The sequence below is a fragment of the Rosa chinensis genome, chromosome 4 (assembly GCF_002994745.2).
Source record: "Rosa chinensis cultivar Old Blush chromosome 4, RchiOBHm-V2, whole genome shotgun sequence".
Classification (NCBI taxonomy): Eukaryota; Viridiplantae; Streptophyta; class Magnoliopsida; order Rosales; family Rosaceae; genus Rosa; species Rosa chinensis.
The window spans coordinates 27,462,623-27,484,879 of record NC_037091.1 but is presented as its reverse complement, the minus strand read 5'-3'; the positions used below and the strand labels follow the sequence as shown (position 1 = coordinate 27,484,879).

The window sequence follows — 22,257 nt, the reverse complement described above, 5'->3', positions numbered from 1 at the left end:
ATTGCTTGCCATAGATTAAGTTTAATGGACTAGAGAATGCTAGAATTCGCTATTGTGCTTGTTGAGACTTTTATCAATACATGGCCCTGATTCTGGAAAGGATAGAGTCACCATAGGAATTACCATCATTGCCAAATGAGCTTGTGTCCCTATTTGTGCCCGTCGTGGGACTCCCTTAAATAAACCCCTTTGAGCCTACGTTAAGCCTTTTCTTTCATCACCCTTAAAATCTTTAACCTGAACCTTAGTATAGTTACAACTGATAGGAGCACAAAGTGTGACGTTTTTAATATGTATTTTCCCTCATTTGGTTAAGTTATTCTCTTAAAATTAATAATTATAACACAGTTTATGTTTTTAGGTACTTCAAGGACTGAAATGGAGAAAACAGGCGAAAAAGAGCAGAAATGAGCGTAAATTAAGGACAAGTCATGTTAGAAACTTTCCTCTTTCATTTTAGGAAATATTTCCTATTCTGTTTTAGGAAACTTTCTTCATTTGAACTTTTCTATTTCTTATTTTTCTATTTTAATGAGAGTCCATCCCATTGAAAACTCTTGACTGATGAAATCAAGCAAAACTTAAAAGAAAAGAAAACTTGCATAAATCAAGAAGAATTCAAGGAGATAAAATAGAGTGTTATATTCAATATTTATTCTAATTATCTTAATTATCTTATTTCCTATTGATTATAACACTAATTAAATTCTGATTTTTCTTGATTGTAGGAGTTCATTATGTGCACAATTGGAAGAAGATATTAGTGCAATTTAAAGGAGAGGAATAAGGGATGTATCTGGTCACTATTCAAGGAATATACAATGAGTCATTAAGGGGAAAAGAGATCAGAAAAATCAAGACTTTGTCATGAGAAAATCAAGCAAATTTGGAGGAGAAATCACCTCAAGATGATTGGCCATGATTGCATCACAAGAGATGAGAATTCCACTATAAATAGCAGTCATTCTCTACTCCAAAATCATCACTTCTTCATACAAAATTCAGTTCATTAGCTTAGCTTTCTTCTCTCCAAAACCCTCTTCAAATATTCAGAAAAAGCCTCTTATCGTGAAGAGCTTTAGGACTTCTCCAAGGCTATTTGTGTTCTTGAAGGCCAAGCCTTGTGTTCTCTTGACATTCTCCAAGCTTCCTTGAAGATCAAAAAAGTGTAATCCATGGCCCTTATTTCTGTTGTCATACTCTTTAGTTTTGAATTTCAGATTTTGATTATGAACTTTGTTATTGGAATTGGATTTTTGTTGAGAATGAGTTTATGTTAGTAATTTTCAGATTTGTTTCTTTATGTTCTTGATTGGTTTATGATATATTTATAATATGATTTTGAGCCATCCTTTTATATCTTTAAGCATATGATTTTGGTTGAATAATGATGTTAATCTGCAGGTTAATAAAGCCAAATTTGTGTTCTGATTCACCTAATCGTTTTGGGGCATAAATTGAAGTGGTAAAGGCTATGTACAATGGTCAAGATTATATGCTACATGTTTGTGCGTTTGTAACTTCTTATGGATGCATACATGTTTGGATTCAGAATTCTAATTGCACTTAATGATTCATATTTAATGTTGACGGATGCTCTTCAGTATTAACGTGATGTTTTATATGAAATATTTTAATTTATGGACCCTTCCTAACTTAGGAGATTAAAGAAGAATTAAAGTGGTACTCGATCTCTTCAGACTTGTACTTCGAATTCATTTCTGATATTTAGTGTTGGCACGATTTTAGGTTGTTTAGATTGAAATAATTCATTGCATGTTGATATGGTTTGGAAATTCTGATTTGAGTGTGAAGAAGTCGATCATATGTATATATTTATCTTTTTGTTTTATTTCGAAGGAACTTAGAAACCAAAAGTTGAATCCCCCCTTTTGATGGTTGTTTCTTGTGTAAATTTGTAGATAAATACTTGTTTTTTTAATTACTAATTTAAATTGACCTTTTTGTTTAGGTGTACCCTACAATCCCCGGACTGAACGATCCCTGCTTATCCTATACTAACAACTACATTTTGCAGGGTTAAATTGTGAGGCTATTTTAGCCGCATCAACAACCTTACCCTTTGTTCTAGAAACCTAGTGGAGCTAATTTTGAGACTTTACTTGAGGATTTGGCGTCAATGATGAAGGATGAGAAGAGGTGAAAGTTCAAGTGTGGGGGTAGACTTGTCCATAAGAAAAGAAAAATATATGTGAAAGCCGTGAAAAAGAAAACAAATGTGTACGGCTAGAAAAGAAAAAGAACGAAAAAAAGAAAAATATGTTCATGGATTTTAGTCCCCCATACTTGGTGAGTTTGGAGATTGCTTTGAATTGAAGGCCCACTATTGAAAAATTTGGTCTTTGTCCAGTTCACAAGAATTCAAAGGAAGTTTAGAATGAAGATTAGGCCCAACATGAAGACATTAGGCCCTTTTATAAAGCCATAAGAAGGACATGACGTTTTGCTTGGTGGATTTCTAGAAGTATCTACTTTTACATGAGCTCTACTAGGTTTTTAGGACACTTTGTTAAATTCCTTACCCTTTATTTCTTAAAACCTTGAGCTTTGACCGCATTACAACCCTTGATAAGACCTTCTTGATCCTTAAGATGGGACAGCCTTTGATCTGTGGAGATGAGTTACAAGAGTTGAACCTATGGCATGGGTCCATTCGTGCAAGCAGTTGATATCTTTCATGAGATCTAAAAAATTATATTCACAAAGTGCTTTTTGTTTCTTATATATGTGAACTATTTGATTGCCTTAAACTATGTTCTCTCACATATAATTGAGCGATTATAAGCTTTTAAGCATTGCCTTGATCTGAGAGAAGAAAGAGTGGATATACCTTGTGAGGATATGGATCATACTTGTCTGAAACATTCTGAGTTCCACCCCATCACCATTGTTACACCCAAGTCCTACTTGTGTATGTGTGGATTATATGTTTTAATTAACTCTCGAATGCCTAAACATTGATTTTTGGTTGAGTGATAATCTTGATGTTGTGAAAGTAAGAGATTTCTGAGACAAAATGTTGAAGGGCAATAGAGTCTTTATATGTTGTAACGTTTGAGTCTTTCCTTCTTTAAATTTCGTTGAGTCTTAGTTCTATCTTTGTTGTGATTTTGCTAAGGGACTAGCAAAATCTAAGTATGGGGGAATTTGATAGGAGCATTTTAATGCGACGTTTTAATTGTTATTTCCTCATATTTACTTAGTTATTTCCTTGATGCAGCTGAAATAGCCTCACAATTTAACCCTGCAAAATGTAGTTGTCAGTATAGGATAAGCAGGGATCGTTCAATCCGGGGATTGTAGGGTACACCTACACAAAAAGGTCAATTAACAAATAAAAGAATAAAATGGGGGGTTTTGAAATTTGGTTTCTAATCTACTTAAAATCTACTTAAAATAAACACGAAACAAATAAAACTAATTACAATGATCGACTTCTTCACACTCAAATCAGAATTTTCAAACCATATCAACATGCAATGAATTGTTTCAATCTATACAATCTAAAATAGTGCCAACACTAAATATCAGAAATGAATTCGAAGTACAAGTCTGAAGAGATCGAGTACCACTTTAATTCTTCTTTAATCTCCTAAGTTAGGAAAAGTCCATAACTTCAAATATTTCATATAAAACATCACGTTAATACTGAAGAGCATCCATTAACATTAAATATGAATCATTAAGTGCAATTAGAATTCTGAATCTAAACATGTATGCATCCATAAGAAGTTACAAACGCACAAACATGTAGCATATAATCTCGACCATTGTACATAGCCTTTACCACTTCAATTTATGCCCTAAAACGATTAGGTGAATCAGAACACAAATTTGGCTTTATTAACTTGCATATTAACATCATTGTTCAACCAAAATCATATGCTTAAAGATATAAAAGGATGGCACAAAATCAGATTGTAGAGATATCATAAACAACTCAAGAACATAAAGAAATAAATCGGAAAATTACTAACATAAACTCGTTCTCAGCAAAAATCCAACTCCAATAACAAAGTTCATAAATGAAATCTGAAATTCAATACTAAAGAGTATGAAAACAGAAATAAGGGCCATGGATTACACTTTTTGATCTTCAAGGAAGCTTGGAGAACGTCAAGAGAACACAGGGCTTGGCTTTAAGAACACGAACAGCCTTGGAGAAGTCTTAAAGCTCTTCACGACAAGAGGCTTTTTCTGAATTTTGGAGAGGGTTTTGGAGAGAAGAGAGCTAGGCTAATGAACTGAATTTTGTATGTAGAAGTGATGATTTTGGAGTAGAGTATGAATGCTATTTATAGTGGAATTCTCATCTCTTATGATGCAATCATGACCATTCATCTAAAGGTGATTTCTCCTCCAAATTCCCTTGATTTTCTTATGATAGAGTCCTGATTTTTCTGATCTCTTTTCCCCTTAATGACTCATAGTATACGCCTTGAATAGTGACCAGATACATCCCTTATTCCTCTCCTTTGAATTGCACTAATTTCTTCCAAGAATTGTGCACACAATCAAGGGCGTAGACACACTAGGGCGAGAAGGGTCATTTGACCCTTCTCAGTTTTTGAAGATGCTTCCTGATTGGTTGAATTATTATAGACTTTCTCATAATATTATATTTTAATATGTTGTTTGACCATTCTGACAGAAAAGACAAAAACAGTTTTAACTCATATATCAATTATCCACAGCTTGGACAATTGCACAACTCCACCGTTCTTTTATTTTCTTACTATATTTTATTCATTGATCAATTAGTCAATGAGTATCCCGTATATGTTTAGTTTTTTTTTACTTTTTTTTTTTTTCTCGTAGTCATCTTTCTACGCTTGTATCTATATGACTATATATGACCAAAGAGTTCATCTTGTCTTTTCCAATTTTCAGTGAGACTTGATCATAACTAGAGATTAAGCTTTTGTTTATAACTTATTAATAACTTCAATTCAATTAAAAGAATTCCTTTAATTCTCTGCATAGTTTAGAAATTTTTACAGATAGATTAATAAATTTAAGTTATTCTACCATAAAAATCATAAAAAGTGATTTGCGAATCCTAATGTGAGATGTGTGAATGAATGATAGATGATTACATGTATTGAGAAAGATATATGTGATTGTATTGATAATGAAACCCCATTAATATATACCAAAATAAGAGCAATCATCGTGATTAATTATATTTGGTTTAGAAGAATCTATTATATTTGAGTATTGTAATGATTTATGATTTATAAACTAATATATGCAATTTTATGTTATTTGATGAATTTTTTTTTTGTTTAATCATTGTTATTTGAATCTTGACCCTCCTAGTTCATGTTTCTGGCTACGCCACTGCACACAATAAACTCCTACAATCAAGAAAAATCAGAATTTAATTAGTGTTATAATCAATAGAAAATAAGATAATTAGGAATAAATATTGACTATAAATACTCCATTTTATCTCCTTGAATTCTTCCTGATTTATGCAAGTTTTCTTCTCTTTTAAGTTTTCCTTGATTTCATCAGTCAAGAGTTCTTAATGTGATGGACTCCTAAATTCTCTCTTTAAAACAAGAAAATCAGAAATAGGAAAGTTCAAAGAAAGTTCCCTAAAACAAAATAGGAAATATTTCCTAAACTGAAAGAGGAAAGTGTCTAAAATGACTTGTCCTTAATTTACGCTTATTTTTGCTCTTTTTCGCCTCTTTTCTCCATTTTCGTCCTTGAAGTACCTAAAAACAGAAACTATGTTATAATTAATAATTTTAAGAGAATAACTTAGCCAAATGAGGGAAAACACATATTAAAAATGTCACACTTTGTGCTCTTATCATTCCTTAAATAATCTTTCTTGTTTAGGAAAGTTAATATTTTTAGAAAGTTTCCATTTTTAGTAATAGTTTCTATTTTCAGGTCCTTGGAGCAAACAAGCTGGAATAAGTTCAAAAAGGGAAAGAAAAGCTAGAGAACGTTGGAAGGAGCTCAAGGACTGCATAAATGAGTTGAAACGAAGAAATGAAGTTTTCCTGGTCCAACCAGGAAATCCTGTTTCAACAAGGAAACTTTGTCAAAGTAAGACTCCTGAGCAAACAAGGAAGCATGAGCAGAAAAATAAAGGAAGTTGACATTGGAGGAAGATTCCTGAAGGCACTAGGAGACTTTAAGGCTTGAAGATGACGCAAGGAGCCCCAAGATCCTTCTAGACTATTGTGGATTTCGGCAAATGGATAAAAGCCCATTGGAAACAGGGTTTTGTGATGTCAAAGAGATATTTTTGGGATGAGTCATATGCTTTGCCGTGAAATACCAAGAGGAAAAGAAGGAGCCAACGTGAAAATCAAGGAGATTGATTGAAGATTTCGGTTGGAGGAATTCAAGAGAGATTTTAAAGGGAAAAAAGATATTCTTGGAGGATTTAAATGTGCTTTGCCATGAAAAGGGAGAGAGGTCAACGTGAAAATCAAAAAAATAAAGGAGATTGACGCCACACAAGGAAGGATATGCCTTGGAGATTTCCTAGGGAGAGTTTTAAGGAAAGAAGAAGTGTGGACATCAAGAAAATGCTGAAATCAAGTCTAGGTTCATCCCTACATTCCCTAAACATATTTTGGCCGAAAGTAATAAAGAAAATCAGAATATATTCATGGATATTTCGACAACAATATATTAGGGAATTATTTTGAAGACTTTTGATTGGTTGGACAAACACAATAGGGCTTACTTGGCATATTGTGATTGGATGAGCTATGTGGCATTTTCAGAAAATTCCTTGGGAAAATAATAGAAGAATCATGAAGCATTGCCGTTCCCTATATATACTCCCTCCTTTGACGTTTTAGAGTTCCACTCCCCATTCAGAAAATACTCTCTCCATAACGTCAAGTCTCTCTCCACTCTCTAGTTCATCTTCTACGTTTTCAAGCAAGGCAAGGAAGAAGGAAGAAGAAGCCGTGAGCGCCCCTCCATCATCCACCTTGAAGCCGTGAGTTTTGAAGCTTGCTTCCAAGATTCAAGAGTCCAACGTTCAAGTTCTTCATCACCATCTCCCTTCACAGTGTAATTCAACCTTGTTCCTTGTAATCACTTTTGATTTTTCCTTGTTTGGATTCGTAGGATTTGTTCTAGTTAACCTTAACGTTTGAGATGAATGTTTAAACTAAATTCTTATGATTGAATAAATTCTCGATTCTTATGATTGTGATTCCATAGTTGCTTATGTGAGATTGTTCAATTAAATTTGCTTGATTGATATCTTTTATATGTTTATCTTGATTGGTTCGAAACTTTTAGGGTTTGCATATAATTGGTGCTAGATTTAAGTTTATGATTCACCTAATAGTTTTGTGAACTTAAATCAAAAGTAGTAAAGGTATTGGACAAGAATCGAATTTAATTGAAAAGGATTGCAATTAGATTAACTTTTTCATACTAAGTTGTGCACTTAAGTTGATAACCTTTCTCTTGTTTATTGCGTTGAACATGTTTTGATTAGTTAGCTTTCTAGACTTTGATTGCATGTTTGATAGGATTGATCTAGGTGCTTTCACTTAGGTTAATTAGTAAGGAAAGTAAAATATGAGAAATTGTTTGCTTCAAATGTTTCACATGATCAACTTCTTTCTCATGACTTGGAAGAACAATTGTAGGATTGATTCGAATTTGATTATGGAATTGGTTTTGATCTTTGTTTCTTATGTTTCATTCTTGTATTTATGTTTTTGTATTTTCTTTATTTTATTTCTTTTAATTTTCGGAAACCTAAAACCCCCTTTATTTTGTAAATTTGTATATATCTTTTGTATATTCTTGTAAATATTATACTTTTTTTTATTTTAATTCTTTATTTGTCTTACAATGACAGGTGTACCCTCAATCTCCGGATTAGAACGATCCCTATTTACTGCGTACTAACAATGATCTCATAGGGTTAAATTATATGTTTGCTTTGAGCGTATCAATATTTCACACGTATAGTCTATAGTTGAGAGAGAAGGGTTGAGTGACTAACGTTAAAGAAAGAGTCACTCACCAATTCCGTTATGGTTTAAGACTCATAATCAAACTCATACTCTTATCAACACAAATATCCACAAATTACAAAACAATTTAAAATATTTCACACGTATATTCTATATACACACACACACACACACACGCAATAACAAATAGATTTTTCAATCCCCGGCAACATCGCCAAAAATTGATATGCTATAAGTAGCACGCAATTTAACCCTGAAAAATGTCATCGTTAATATAAAATAAGTAGGGATCGTTCAAGCTGAGGACTGAGGGTACATATGTCATTGCATAAACAAATAAAGAATTATAGTTTTTAAGGTATATTACATGAAAATATAAACAAAGAATCAAGGAATATAACAAAATCGTAAATTAGGGGGTAGTAGGGTTTGTAAACACAAATTAAAATAATCAAAACATAAGAAGTAAACATATATAAAATCATGAAGGTGAAACGCAAGGACCAAAGTATTCAAACCACAATCATATGAATGAAACAAGTTACAATCCCTATAGTTGATTATCTATGTCATGAAAAAGAAGTTGACCATGTAAAACGTTAGTAAGCAAACGATTTCCCATATTTACTTTCCTTGGATATGTAATCTAAGTGAAAGAACCTAAATTAAACCTATTGAACATCCAATCATAGTCTACAAAGCTAGCTAACCAAAACACATCCAACGCATGAAGAATAAAGAAAGGATGTCAACCAAAGTGCACAACCTAGTGTAAGAAAGCTTATCTATTTGCAATCCTCCTTAATTGATCTCGACCTTTGTCCAAAGCCTTTACTACTTTTGTAAGAGGTTCACAAAACTATTAGGTGAATTGTTTATCTAAATCTAGCTCCAATTACATGCATATATCCTAAGTGTGCATTCAACGAACACATACATATAAAAGTTTTCTGTAATCCAAAATCAATTAAGCAATCTCACATAAGCAACATATAAATCAAGATATAGGAAACATAACTTTATTATCAAATATATAAACGGGCTTTAAACTTTGCCGTTAACGTCATGTTAACTAATCATACATAGTTTTCAAAATCAAACTAAGAAAAACTAAAGAGTTCATAAAGAAAAAGATGAAATACACCCTGAAAGATGGAAGACAAGATGAAGACGTTGAACACTTGATGAGATCTTGAAAGCAAGCACCTCCAAGGGACGGTAATAAAGGTGATGGTGCTAGGATGTAAATGTATCGCACGGCTTCTTCTTCTCCTTGGGTGATAATGCAAACTATGAGGACTAGAGAATGGAATTCTAAATTTGTAAGTAAAAGAATGAAAGAATTCTAAAAGAATGAAAGAATTCCCCTATATGTCTCACATATGCATCTATATATAGGGGATGGCAAAGTCTTGAGTTGTAGTCCTTCTCCACTTCTTCTTCATTATTCAACCAATAGAAATCCTCGAAAAGTAAGTAAAAATCAAATTGAATTAGGACTCTTCCTTTTTCCAAATATTCCTTTTAGGTTGTAGAAGCCAAATTGAATTAGAACTCTCCTTTTTGCCAAAATATCTCTTTTAGGTTGTAGAAGCCAAATTGAATTAGGACTCTTTTATTGCCAAAATATCTTTTATCTTCTAGAGAAAATATCTTTTGTTGTCTAGAGTGATCATGAAGCCACATGGTCTTCTAGTATCATCAGGACTCCTCATGCCACAGGATTCCTAGTTGATACAGGATTCCTACTTCAACTGGGATTCTTTTCCTAATAGGATTGGGAATACTCCATTTCTTCATTTCTTAACCATTTCTGCACCTCATTTCCTCATTGCCTTCGTCTCTTTCATTTCTTGCTTTCTACAGCTCATTTCCTTCATTTGCAGCTCAAATGTATCCAAAGACACTAAACTAAATTAGAAATGATAACTTCGCAAAATGTGAGAAGATAAACACTTAAAACGTTGAATATAATGCTCCTATCAACCACAAAGTTGAGAAATGATCTGGAAAAGCTTGAAAAATGGAGATGAAAGGAACCTGTGATGAAGACTGAACAATAGACCCCGATGGATCAAGATCTGGGCAATAGAAAAGAGGTGGGGATTAGTTCTCAGATATGTTCTCTCTAAAACCTAGAGAGAGAAGCTCTCTTTGTTTATGTCAATTTGGCTGCTCGGCAACTTGTTTTCGGTAATCTATAAAGGTTATAAAAAAAACAATCCACAGAGGTTATAAAAAATGCTTAATAAAAAATTAAAAATTAAATATAAAAATTATTATAATTTAGGATTTAGATATCTGTTATGTTTCACTTGAAAATGACTAGAAGGCCGCTACATATTTTAATTTTTTTTCTTTTTACCATGTAGCGTTGTTAGGGATCTAAATATGTCTACTTTCAGAGTTTCAATAATACTATCTTTCTCCAAAAATTAAAAAACTAATACCAATACAATTCACAATATAACAGAACAATATATTGCGTAACCTTGCTTAATTTATCCAACATACAGTTAAACTCGAGGAAGAAAAAGTTTCATCCGAAATGGATTCCATCCAACTTTATCAAAGCCAAGAACAGACATATGACTCTGCAGCCGAGGTAATGAATACCCTAATTACGATCATTTCTTTGACCCAGCATCAAATCCAAGTAGAGTAAAACTGCAATAAATTTTCTTTCTTCATGCTTCTACTTCTAGCACTGCTGTTTCTTTGCACGCAGTACACCACCTATTTAACCAAAAAGTTGTTGCAAACAACTACCATCAGTCCTCCGCATGTCTCCTCATTTTCTTCTGAGCTTTGTCTTGCACCCGGTATCTCTCTCGTCGTTCTTCTCTCTGGCGCTTTCTTGACAACTGCTCATCTTTGGCTTTCTGTGCTTCAATTTCTTTTCTTTTCTTCTCATCCTTTATCTTGCGCTTCTTTAACTGCAAGGCCATGTGAAGTTGGGACACAATTAACTTTCAGAACTCCAACAAAAATTTATATAAATTAAATAACAGCATAATCTGAGGAGAAAAACAAACAAGACAAGCCAAGAATAATTCTCTAACAGACAACTATTACAACTAGAAAACTAATATATTCACTGTACATTCACTACACATCAGGTATTTAACTATTTATTATGTTAATCACAAGACCAATAAATAACGATCTGATAGCTAGGCCCATGAAGATAAACATTTCCAGAAAGATTACCAAGTATATTTAACCCCCCCCCCCCCCCCCAAAAAAAAGGCCTCCACAAGACATCAGGAAGTAAACTCTGGTGTGAAAACCTCTTTTACTTGTGTATGTACACCCAATTTGATTTACAACAAATTTGATCATCAATTATGACGTTTGGGAAGACAATATTAGTCTAAATACCTTCTCTGATTTGATTAACCGAAGATTTTGAAGCAAAGCATGAATTTTCTGTTCATGAGGCTCCCTCACAACAGCTCTTCTATCTTCAAGAAGTTGCTTTCTTCTATTCGGTGTATCCTTAGGCTTTGATTTAAATGGAAGACTTGCTTGTACTGCTTTGGGAATCACCAGTGGGTTGAACTTCCTCTGCTTCCTTTCAATTGGCTGTTGAGCAAGCAAACAGACAAATTTAGTTACCTAAGCATAAGCAAAGGAGTATTGTTTCTAGGATGGAGTGTGCCTCTGTATTGCTCATATTTACATGACATACCTTGTAGAGTGAATCTTTGTTAACAGGAATAGGAATATTGCGGTCTCTCCTCAACTCAGCTACAGTTTTCATCCCTTGCCAGGTCACATCATGGGGTTGCAGAGATGTGGTTAATGGGTTATAAAAGCAAGGAACATCAACTTGAGTCCAAGCGCGCAAAAACACAATGTCACTCATCTTAATTTTGTCCTCAAAGGTGCACCTAACAATTCCTTCTTTTGGTTGTCCACCCTTCTTTTTCGGTTGGTTACCAATTTCTTCTTTTGCAGCCTGGCCAGATCATTAATCAGCATAACAGACCATATAAAAAGATGCCTGGCCCCAATGCCAGTGCAACAGTAGAGACGTCAAAAGTCATATCATTTTTAAAGTCTATTCCACCATCATTCAATAATCAGCATTGAACCTATGACTTTGTGAATAGCAATCACTTGATCACAAGGATATAAACAAAGCCAGCAAATAAAACCTACAAGATCCATAAATGAATAGGTTTTTCCAAGCAAATGCAACCAACGGATTCACATGGACAAAGTAACTTCAGTAGGTATAAGAGCCTGAAGATAGATATTCCAGCATGAACCACATACCTTTTTCACCTGCCCCCGGATGCCACTGACTGTTCGAACAGAAGCACCTTCAAATCGAGCTATTTCAAGATCTGAGGTAAACATATCTTTTATAAGTGCTGTATTCTTGAATATCTTGCAAGGGTAACCAACTAGTTTGAGTTTCTTCACTATTCGGGATGCATGGTTGAACTCAAGCACAACTGCCGTGGCGGTGATCCTAAATGTTGCCTAGCCAACCAAAGAAGAACAACGTAAAGGACGTGAAGTTATATTAGAAATATAAAAAAAACACATATATCAGAAAATTATATAAAACTACGATAAATAACTTGGCATTAGGAAGTAGCACTACTTTTTGTTTTTGAAAACGTATAGAAGAGAGAAATCTGGATTCCAGTGATATATTCCAGTGATCCAACTAACAATGGTGAATTGAATGAAATAGAAGAAACTTTGAGAATTATACGGGTTGATGCGAGTGAACTGTTTGATTGTAATCTGCTATTTGGGCGTCTGTCACTGTTCCCTACGTATTGTGGAATTGGAAAGCAGCAGTGAGTTGAGGCACTGTAATTTAAGATTCGAAGTCTATTATTTTCATTTTCTGTTGCTTAGACTGAGAAGAGTTTTTTGTCCTTGCTGCTATTGTTTTGTCAGCTGTGGACGACTGAGACCACATGAACTGAGCCCTACATTCTTCTATGGAACTACTGACGAGTTTCCTTCAAAAGCTACTGGGGTGATGCAACTGTATTGATCGTGAAATTTAAATCACATAGCAAGTTTCTTTCAAGCCTACAGCGACCACTTGAAATAAAACCCTAAATTCTATGGATCTACTTATGAGTTGTCCTTCCAAAGCTACTGGGTTGGTGCACCTGTATTTCATGTTTCTTTCAAGTCATTCTCTTTCATTATATAGAAGGAATCTTTTCAATGGAATTAGTATTCAGATCAAAAACAACAAAGAGATTCTCAGCAATTGCATTTAGAGATCTATTTCGGACCCAACAGCAACACTATGCTATGATCCAAACAATCTTGTTTTAGTTCCCCAAAAAGTATCATGTATAGACTCACTACCAACGCTATGCTATCATCCAGACCACTTCTTTTTAGATCCGCTACAAGGATCATGTATGAACCAGACAGTAAATGAGTAACTGATGAGCCAATGTTTCATTAATGTGGAAATTATTTATTTATAACAATAGAATACTCATGTGCCTAAAGTTTGGTAAACGAATTTGGGACCTAGTGCCATTAAATCATAAACCTTTAGCTATTAGAAAATCATCATGACCATTTCAATGTTTACCTAATCACTTCAATCAATATATGATTTGAAGTCTTATTATGATAATCAATGAAACCAACGGAAAAGATGGACTTTACAGTGATCTTCAAGTTAAGTGCGCAGCTTAAGTCCTCTACATTGACAAATCCTTGCATTAAAAACACAGTTTTCCATTTGCTAGTATGTGAAAATGTATATCTATCAAACATAAAACTAACAGAAACAGAATACAAAACTGGCCAAACCTGATTGTTCGACAAATTCTGGAAAGCAACCACACCAGTATTAGGAGGGGCAAGAGGGCCCCAAAACATTGCAAGGCAATGCATGTGTTCTGGAGTGTACTTAAGCATGCGATGCCTTCCGTTGCAATCTTCAATGGCATAAACAGGAATTGTTTGGTAACGCCTCCACCCAATAGATACAATGATGGGGTCACTGGTCTTTAGCACTTTCTTGTGCCATCTATGCCGCTTTAACCTGGCCTGGTAGAACAAAACACAACATTGTAAAAGATGAAAAATTCCAAGTTTACAAGTTTACAGTGAAATTCACACTCCCCAATTTACAATTCACACTCCATTTTTCCTTTTATAGTATCTTAAGTTTTTGTCTTTTTGTGGTGTGGATTACTAAAAAAATGAAACGTGGACTGTGGAATATAAAAGTTAAGAGTGTGAATTTCACTCCCCTTTATTTATTATTGATAACCTTTTAATAAGATTGGTTCATTAAAACGAATACAATACACAAATAAAATCTCATTTACAAGGTACCAATAAGTCACCCCATGCCTGGTGATACTATTTCTCATGCTCAGGGTGCTTTCAGAGAAGTGAGACAGATTTTAGTTGCAGTTTCTGCCACTAATGAGGTGGTGAACGAAACATGACAAAAAAAAAAAAAAAAAAAGACAGGCTGGTCTTCAAAATAGACCGAGAAAGCCTATGACCACATGTGCGTTGCACTTTCTAGATTGGATCTTGGAAAATATAGGTTTTGGAGTTGGAAGAAGAAAATGGATAGAGGGTTGATCGAGGTCGATGAATTTTTCTATTTTTGATAAACGGAAGACTGAGAAGAAAATTTTGTGCTTTCAGGGGATTAGTAGAAGGTGAGCCCCAATGACCTTTTCTTTTGATTAGTAGAAGGTGATCCCCAGTGACCTTTTCTTTTACACTTGGGGTGGATCTTTTAGCAGACTGAAAGCAAGGGATTGTAAATTAATTGCAGATCTAGTAGTTGGGAGGGAAAAGGTTGAAATTATTCACTTGCGATTCACTTATAATACCATACTCTTTTTGAAGGATGATGATCAGAATTGGGATAACCTAATACAAGTGCTCAAAATCAGGGCTCAAAAATCAATAAATACAAGTGCTCACTAGTTGCAATAAACACAAGGCCTGATAGAGTAGAGAGATTGGCTGGTGACTTGGGATGTGAAGTAAGAGCTTGGCCTATGAGATATATAGTTCTTACTTTGAGTGGTAACCCTAAAATCGCATTGTTTTGGAATCCAGTGGTAGAGGAAGCTGAGAAGAGAATCAAGTTAGAAAAAGGCTATTTAATCTAAAAGGCGCAGACTGACGGGGATTCAAGCAGTTCTAGAGACTCTCCCTACTTATCACTTGTCTTTATTTCATGTTCCAGTGGGCATGTTAATGTACGATGCAGATGGAGAAGGTAAGAAGGATCAATTAGTTTGGTGGCAGATTGTGTTGCTAGAATAAAGAGATAGGAGGCCCAGGAATTAGGAGCTTATCAGCAAGGAATTAGACTTTCCTGGGAAGCAGATCAAGGCTAGAGTTTGCTTGACTTTCTGCTGCAAATCTTTTCATATCTTCCTAGTCAGTGACGATTCAGACCCAGCCTTGTTCAAACAAAATTTCCATGGAAAACTAAGGTCAAAGTGTAAGGATAGCTTGTGCTGCATGGGAGGGTGAATATCTGGTATGCTCTCCAAAAGAGACGAACACACAACCGTTCCTCTCTCCACTATTGTGTTTTGTGCAGATCTTCAAGGGGATGGGGGAGCATGGATCATGTTTCTGTCAAGTGAAAAAAGGCCAACATTCTTTGGAGCTGCGGAGTGTTAGCTTCAATAGGGGATGATATGGATCATAAGAAACAAAAAGATCTTTGAAGCCTGTGGTGGTGCGCAGTTGGAAACATTGGGAGAGTTAAGCTCTGGGCATCTCTTTGGGCCTCTATATCTGGGCAGCTTAAAGATTACACTCTTTCCTCTATCATTCTAGATTTTCAAGCTGTTGTAGTCTAAATTTCTTTGTCTAGTTTGTTTTAGGGACAGTTGAGCATTTGTTTAGTGAATAAAACAAAGGCTGTTTCTTTTTAGAAAAAATTAAAGAATTAGTCACCTATGCTTTACCACACACTAAGCTTTCATCCAATCACCTGTTGTGTCTCAAGTTATCTCATTGTTTAGTCACCCTATTAGCAATCATAGATGGGAGAGCAGACTAAAAAGCGAGTACAAAACAATAGAAAACAAACCCAATAAAATAAGTACCTTTAGACTAACCTGCATGTGAATAGTTCTAATTGTCTAAAATCACGGTATCAGCAATCAGATATGGGCAGCTATCTTAAATTAGCAACGCAGAACAAGAGAGCTAGCATAAAACAATAGAAACAAAACCCAATAAATAAGTACTTTTGATGTACACCAACCTGCATGTATCCAGTGCTTTCTTCCCCAAGACCAATTCCTCCAACCAAAACAGGATGGCAGGGATTAAAATATTCAACCATCTCATAAGGAACATCATGAACTTCCAACCGAAGGTAAGTCCCTGTCCGGAAACCCTCGACCTCTAATCGGGTGTCCTCATCAAGGTCATTGAGTTCAGCTATATTCATTTGTTTCCGGAGTTCAATCTCCTCCTTCAGCTGAAAGAATTTGGCGTAAGCTCCCACCAGCTAGTGTAGAAATGATCTTGGATCTAAGATAGAAACTTACCTTGTCAACATAGCCGCTTTCTTTAGCTCGATCTCGTCCAAACTGGCTTACATGTGTATCATCAGGTTCCTCCTCACTTGTATCAGGTTCATCATATGTAGATAATATTAAGGTCACAAAAGCCTCTTAACATGCAAGACTGTAGAGAGTTCACAGACACTATATGACTTCACATATGAACAAATGTGATATAACCAAGAACCTTCACTCTCAAACACAAATGAAAATGGAATCAACAAGAACTCTTCTATGGTTTGGTAGAACAGATGGTGAAGAACGTTAAACCAATAAAATTGTTTTAAAACTATAAGAAACCTTTGGTGTCAAAAGGATATTGGGCATCAAACTTGGCACGAAGAGCAAGCTTTTTGAGCCTGCGCTCCTCTTCATCTAAGCCAGCTTTCTTGTTGTTTGCAAATTTTCTTGTCTCATTTGTATGATATCCATCATGCTTCTCACCTGTTTCTATATCTTCAAAGTCACCAAAGACTGCATCTTCATCTTCAAATGTGGCCTCTGTGTCTTGATTTCTTTTAGCAGCCTTTGACCAATCACCAGTGACAAAGCGATCGCGCACACTCTCTATAAGCTTTTTATCATTCCAGTCTTTGATTGAGTGATTTGTAAATTTGGAAGAGTCCTCAACATTCCAATTTCCTGCTTCTACTCTATGTTTCTGCAAAAAACAAACAAAACAAAATAATACAACAATGCTCATCAACAAATTTAGTTTCAGATATGTAAAATTTATAAACAAGCACTCTCTACAACAAACCTTAATTCCGTCTCCTTTTGGCCTAAAAAAGTCATCTCCATCACTGTCCTCATCACTACTGTCTTGTTCTTCATTGGCTTTAGTTGAAACCGATGAAGATTTCCCATATACAAGTTGCATAAGGTTAGTAGTTTGTCTCGAAAATGTCCGTTCCGCCAAAGACTCTTTCCACTTTGCTATATTTCCCACATCATCTAGTATGAGGCCAAAAAGGGTATAAGCATTAGACACAGAATGAAAATTTCTTTGTCAATGCAGTCTGGAACAACAATTGAGAGATTACAGTGCATGAGCCATTGGTGAATGAAATTTTGTGATTTATGCATTACAAATCCATAGTTTATATTACTGTTTGTACTCAGAAGAGAACTAGTAGCAAATGACTTGGGGCTTTAATTGTAATATAAGCAACCAGGTTACAAAAGCTTTAATTGTCACAAAGCCTCAGTACGGTTCTTGCTCAGAAAACGAGTACATTACTAAATAAAAATTGAAAATGAAAATATGTACCACCTGTCTCATGAATTTCTCTATCTTCCTCTGAAGACTCTGAACCGGAAGAGGTATGATTATCTGCATCATTATCGCCACCGTCATCATCATCTTCTGACTCCTCCTCTGAATCCTATAATGAAGCATAGAACATTAATATTATAGACCAAGATTATGGCTTGTAGTTTAAAAATGGTGCATATCATCTGGTAAAAAATATAACAATATATAGCATGCATCCAATCCTCAATTGAAAATTTATTGCCAGGATAGCATAGTTAAAACTTAAAAGACATGATAGAAGAAAAAAAAAAAAAAAAAGAGGATTATAAGGTAATAAAATATAACAGTGCCTTAGTACCACCTAACCATGACCAGCCCATGAGGATCATTAGATAAAACAAAGTAAAAGCCAATAAGAGTACAAAGAATGGGATCATATCTGATTATTATACTCATTACTTAGAGTAGCTTTACTGTGATTATAGCACAGTGAAGTGAACTCCAGAAAAACACCCAAGTAGCAAAAATAATTTAGAGCTCGTAAGTCTAAAGTAAAAGCCAATAAGATTACAAAGAATGGGATCATATCTGATTATTATATTCATTACTTAAAGTAGCTTTACTGTGATTATAGCATATTGATGTGAACTCCCGAAAAACACCCAAGTAGCAAAAACAATTTAGAGCTCTTAAAGTGTATGGACCACCAAATTCTACTTGCAGAAATGTACACGCCCTATTTATTTCAAACAGATATTTAATGATGATATTAAGCTTAGCCCACCTCCATGTCAGTAGGATTAAGGTCATTTTCAAAGATAACTTTTCTCCTTGACCTTCCATCATGAAACTCAACATGTTCCTTCAAGCGATCTTTAAGGTTAACATCTTGATCTGATACATCACCATTTTCTCTATCAGATCCACTAGAATCACTTTTTGTTATTGCAACATTACGAACAGCATCATTCTGATAAGATTTTGATTCTGAGCCATCAATATCCTCAACATTACTTTCTTGACCAGAACCCCCAGCTTTCATTGTTTCCCCAAACTGATGTTCCTCCACAGGCTCTATCATACGAATGCATTTTCTGGATTCATCAAGATCTTTTTCATCATGTTGAGATTCCAATTTAGGTTTCTGGATATAAAAGTTAATGAAGCTCTGCTCCAACTTTTCATCAAGCGAATACTTTGGGTTTTGAAGACTTTTAACCATGGTCACACCCACATCCTCAAGCTCTCCTGTGACAAGGACCCAAGAAATCAACAAATGAAATTAATGGAAGTGGAAAAAGAGGACAGAAACTTGATTTTGCATTGAAACATGAAAATGTGTCTAGTGAATCAATAATAAAGTAACAGACAAAAATTCACATTAACAAAATGGTGACACAGTGCAGAAGAAATAAAATGTTTCCTTCTGGTTTAGCCAACAAATAGAAGTATTCTTTAAACAATTAAAAATATAAAAGAAAAATCAACCTTTGTTCGTTGCTTCCCCCTTTTCATCCTGGTTTGAAAACTGAACAAAGTGATCATTTATATTTATATAAACAGCATCTTTGTCATACATGAGATCCCCAAGTCCAGACATAGGTGCATAAAACAATTTTTCTTTATCACGCAGCCCCTTCTTTTTGGCAGCTGAGGGTAAAGGACATGGATCAGCTAAGCCTGTCATACCAGCGACACTGTAATCACCAACACCTGCAATATGAATCTGACAGACAATGTACATCAGAAAAATATATCAAAAAATCAGAACATTAACTGTAATCACCAACACCTATGTGAATCTGGAAAATATACAAAAGATAAACATATATCATACAACACAGAATCATGACATCTATGAGACCTAGTTTCAGAGCAGTACAATGTTTGTAGGATTAAGGAATGTGAGACCAAATTTTAAGCAATGCACTATTATTATTTCTTTCCTACACCGTCAATCTGTCCAAAATGATAAGACCAATTATAACCTGGTTTGGTAAGCAATGATAAGACCAATTAGACCAATTAAGCAATGATAAGCTCGCAAAGTTGTTTGGTAATAAATCCTGTAATCTTATGACAGAGAAATTTAAAAAAAAAAATTTTAAAAAAGGCATGAAAAAAACTATGCACTAAATCTTCAGAAGCATCCAATAAGGCAATCCTAAATTTCAACTGAGTTACGATCGGCATTCCATTCAATCGAATTTTTTTACTCTGTTACCTCTGAAACTATATCTTTGATGAGAGAGAGAGAGAGAGAGAGCTTTTGGGGCGGAATTCCTGGATAATATCATTATGATTCTCTACTAAATGAAATAAAAATCTGAAAATGAGTAAAATTAACAATCCAGAGTATGAGGAGTATTTTATATCTGATTACGATCTCGTCTTCAAAGAATATATTTTGATTATAAAATTTATGAATAGTCAAAGCAAGAATAGCTTCATAATTCCAGCACATACCTTTGTTCCTTTTTTCATGTTACACCCCCGCAAATAACCATAAAGTGTGACATTTCTATCACATTTATTATTCAAGCGCTTTTTTTCAGGGGGAGTGATATCTTCAAAACGATCTACTAGAACATAAGGATGAGCAGTTCTCCAAGATAAAGGATGGAACTTCATAACAGATATGAAACGAGCCAGATTGTGAATCTCACGTTTGACATACCTATTTGTTTAAATGGGAAAAGAAAAAAATATTAACAACAACATCAATCAAAACACCTGTCAATATCCACGAGTGGATGACAAAAGAGAAACTTCATTACTTACTTTTCATGAATAAGACCTGATAAATAAAACAATTTAGCTCCATCATATATTTCAGTCCAGAACCGATGTTTTAAATGCTGCTTTGTTTTCCTCAGTTTCTTTGCATCTGTGAACTTATCAAGGTGAGTGAGAACTCCCATGACCTTTGGGAAGCCATGGACTTGCAATATATTAAGGAACTCAAATGTTTCCTGCAAAAGGAAATGAAGTGCATCACAAATTATTAGAATCCAAAAGTGTAGGAGGAATATCCTAAAATGCATAGAAATGACACATTTATCTGAGTGGAAAGGGTAGAAGTGTGTTGGTCTCACCATTTCAAAACCATAGCTTCCGTCTATAAGAAGCAATGCTAAATCAGCAAATTTTGCGGCATCAATCATGGCATTGATATCATTGGGGCACTCCACAAACTGGACCCGCCTCTGCTTCCCTATCAAAAGGAAGGTGAATAACAGTGAATGTTAATACCAAACAAAATTAGATAGTTGCAAGTAGGGGAAGAGAAATAGAGATGCAATTTGGCACCTGTTACTATGGTAATCGGGCCTTTAACCTCCTGTAAATCATGTTTGGTATAATGCTTTACAAGGGACTTGATCAACAAAGACTTGCCAACCTAGAATCAATCTCAAGAGTGAGTAACAACGTGTATAGAATAAGAGAAAAATGTATCAGTGAATGAATGAATGAATGATACCTTGGGAGGTCCATGGACAAGAACAACAAAAGGAGGCTGTTCGCCGTAGGAGCGATCAATGGTCGGAACATGAAGTCGTCGCTGCTCTTTCTCGACGGCACGAGACTGGAGACGCTTTGCTTTGACAGTTGAGCTGAAAGCGAACGCCTTGGGGTTTTGCTTCTTCGACTCTTTTTGGGGCTTCTTCTTATCGGCCTTGGAACCCGACTGCCGGGACCTGTGTGCCTTGTGTGACTGCTCCATACTTCCACTATCTATCATGCCCATTCTAAAACCCTAAAACCTACCTCTCACAGCGATGAAGGTATTTTTCTTTTTTCCAGTTAAGTTTATATTTACAGTACTTTTTACTTTGGGCTTTTCCTTTTTTGTCGTTTCAGTGTGTACCCTAAAAGGCCCAGCAAAAGAAAAAGAACAAACTAATAGGCCCACCACTGGGCCCGGTTCTGGCTGGAATTAGAGGTCGAGGTTTCGTGCAATCCTTACTCCAATTATGCTGGTGGTGTGGCTCGATTTTAACCTGAGATTGAAGAATTGCAAAGTGTAGGACTGAGAGCTCCGGCAACGACGCGAGCAGTGGCTTTCCGGCCTCGGTTCGTGATCGAACTTCAAGGTTTTGAAGCTTAAATCATCCTCAGTATGCTGCTTGGCAGCGGTGAGTGGAGAAAATCGCCGGGGAATTGAAGGGGACAAGACAATGGGGAATATGATTGCTGTGCACGGCGGCTAGGCTCGGTAGAAAACGTCGATTTGGCCTGGGTGTGCGTCGAAACTGGGTGCCGGACCGATTGGTGGTGGCAGTGACGAGAGTTGGTGACGGAAGCTTGCGTTTTCCGGCGCTAGCAGAGGGACGACGAGAAACAGAGCGAAAAAGGGGGTCGTGCGAATACCAATTCCTGTGAAAGGTCGATTTTGCCCCTTTCAATTCCCGACATAGAGATAACTTTCCATAGACCGTAACTTACTCAAACAAAT

The 22,257-nt window shown here is 35.3% G+C and overlaps 1 protein-coding gene across 2 annotated transcripts; it reads right to left on the bottom strand.

The window, feature by feature from the left end:
* Window positions 1–10,414: 10,414 nt before the first annotated feature.
* LOC112199833 (ribosome biogenesis protein BMS1 homolog) lies at window positions 10,415–22,172 on the bottom strand. Of its 2 annotated transcripts, none has more exons than XM_024340795.2 (17): window positions 21,283–22,172; window positions 21,111–21,201; window positions 20,897–21,015; window positions 20,583–20,773; window positions 20,268–20,478; window positions 19,290–19,527; window positions 18,586–19,049; window positions 17,817–17,931; window positions 17,307–17,500; window positions 16,867–17,207; window positions 16,532–16,628; window positions 16,243–16,461; window positions 13,797–14,036; window positions 12,273–12,482; window positions 11,683–11,952; window positions 11,373–11,576; window positions 10,415–10,927 (listed from the first exon to the last, which is right to left on the bottom strand). In XM_024340795.2, the coding sequence occupies exons 1-17, from the start codon at window positions 21,547–21,549 to the stop codon at window positions 10,763–10,765; spliced, it is 3,636 nt and encodes a 1,211-aa protein (XP_024196563.1). In that variant the 5' UTR covers window positions 21,550–22,172; the 3' UTR covers window positions 10,415–10,762. The 2 variants fall into 2 exon arrangements, with proteins under 2 accessions (XP_024196563.1, XP_024196565.1); XM_024340797.2 differs by having other exon boundaries at window positions 17,820–17,931.
* Between the last annotated feature and the right edge of the window lie 85 nt (window positions 22,173–22,257).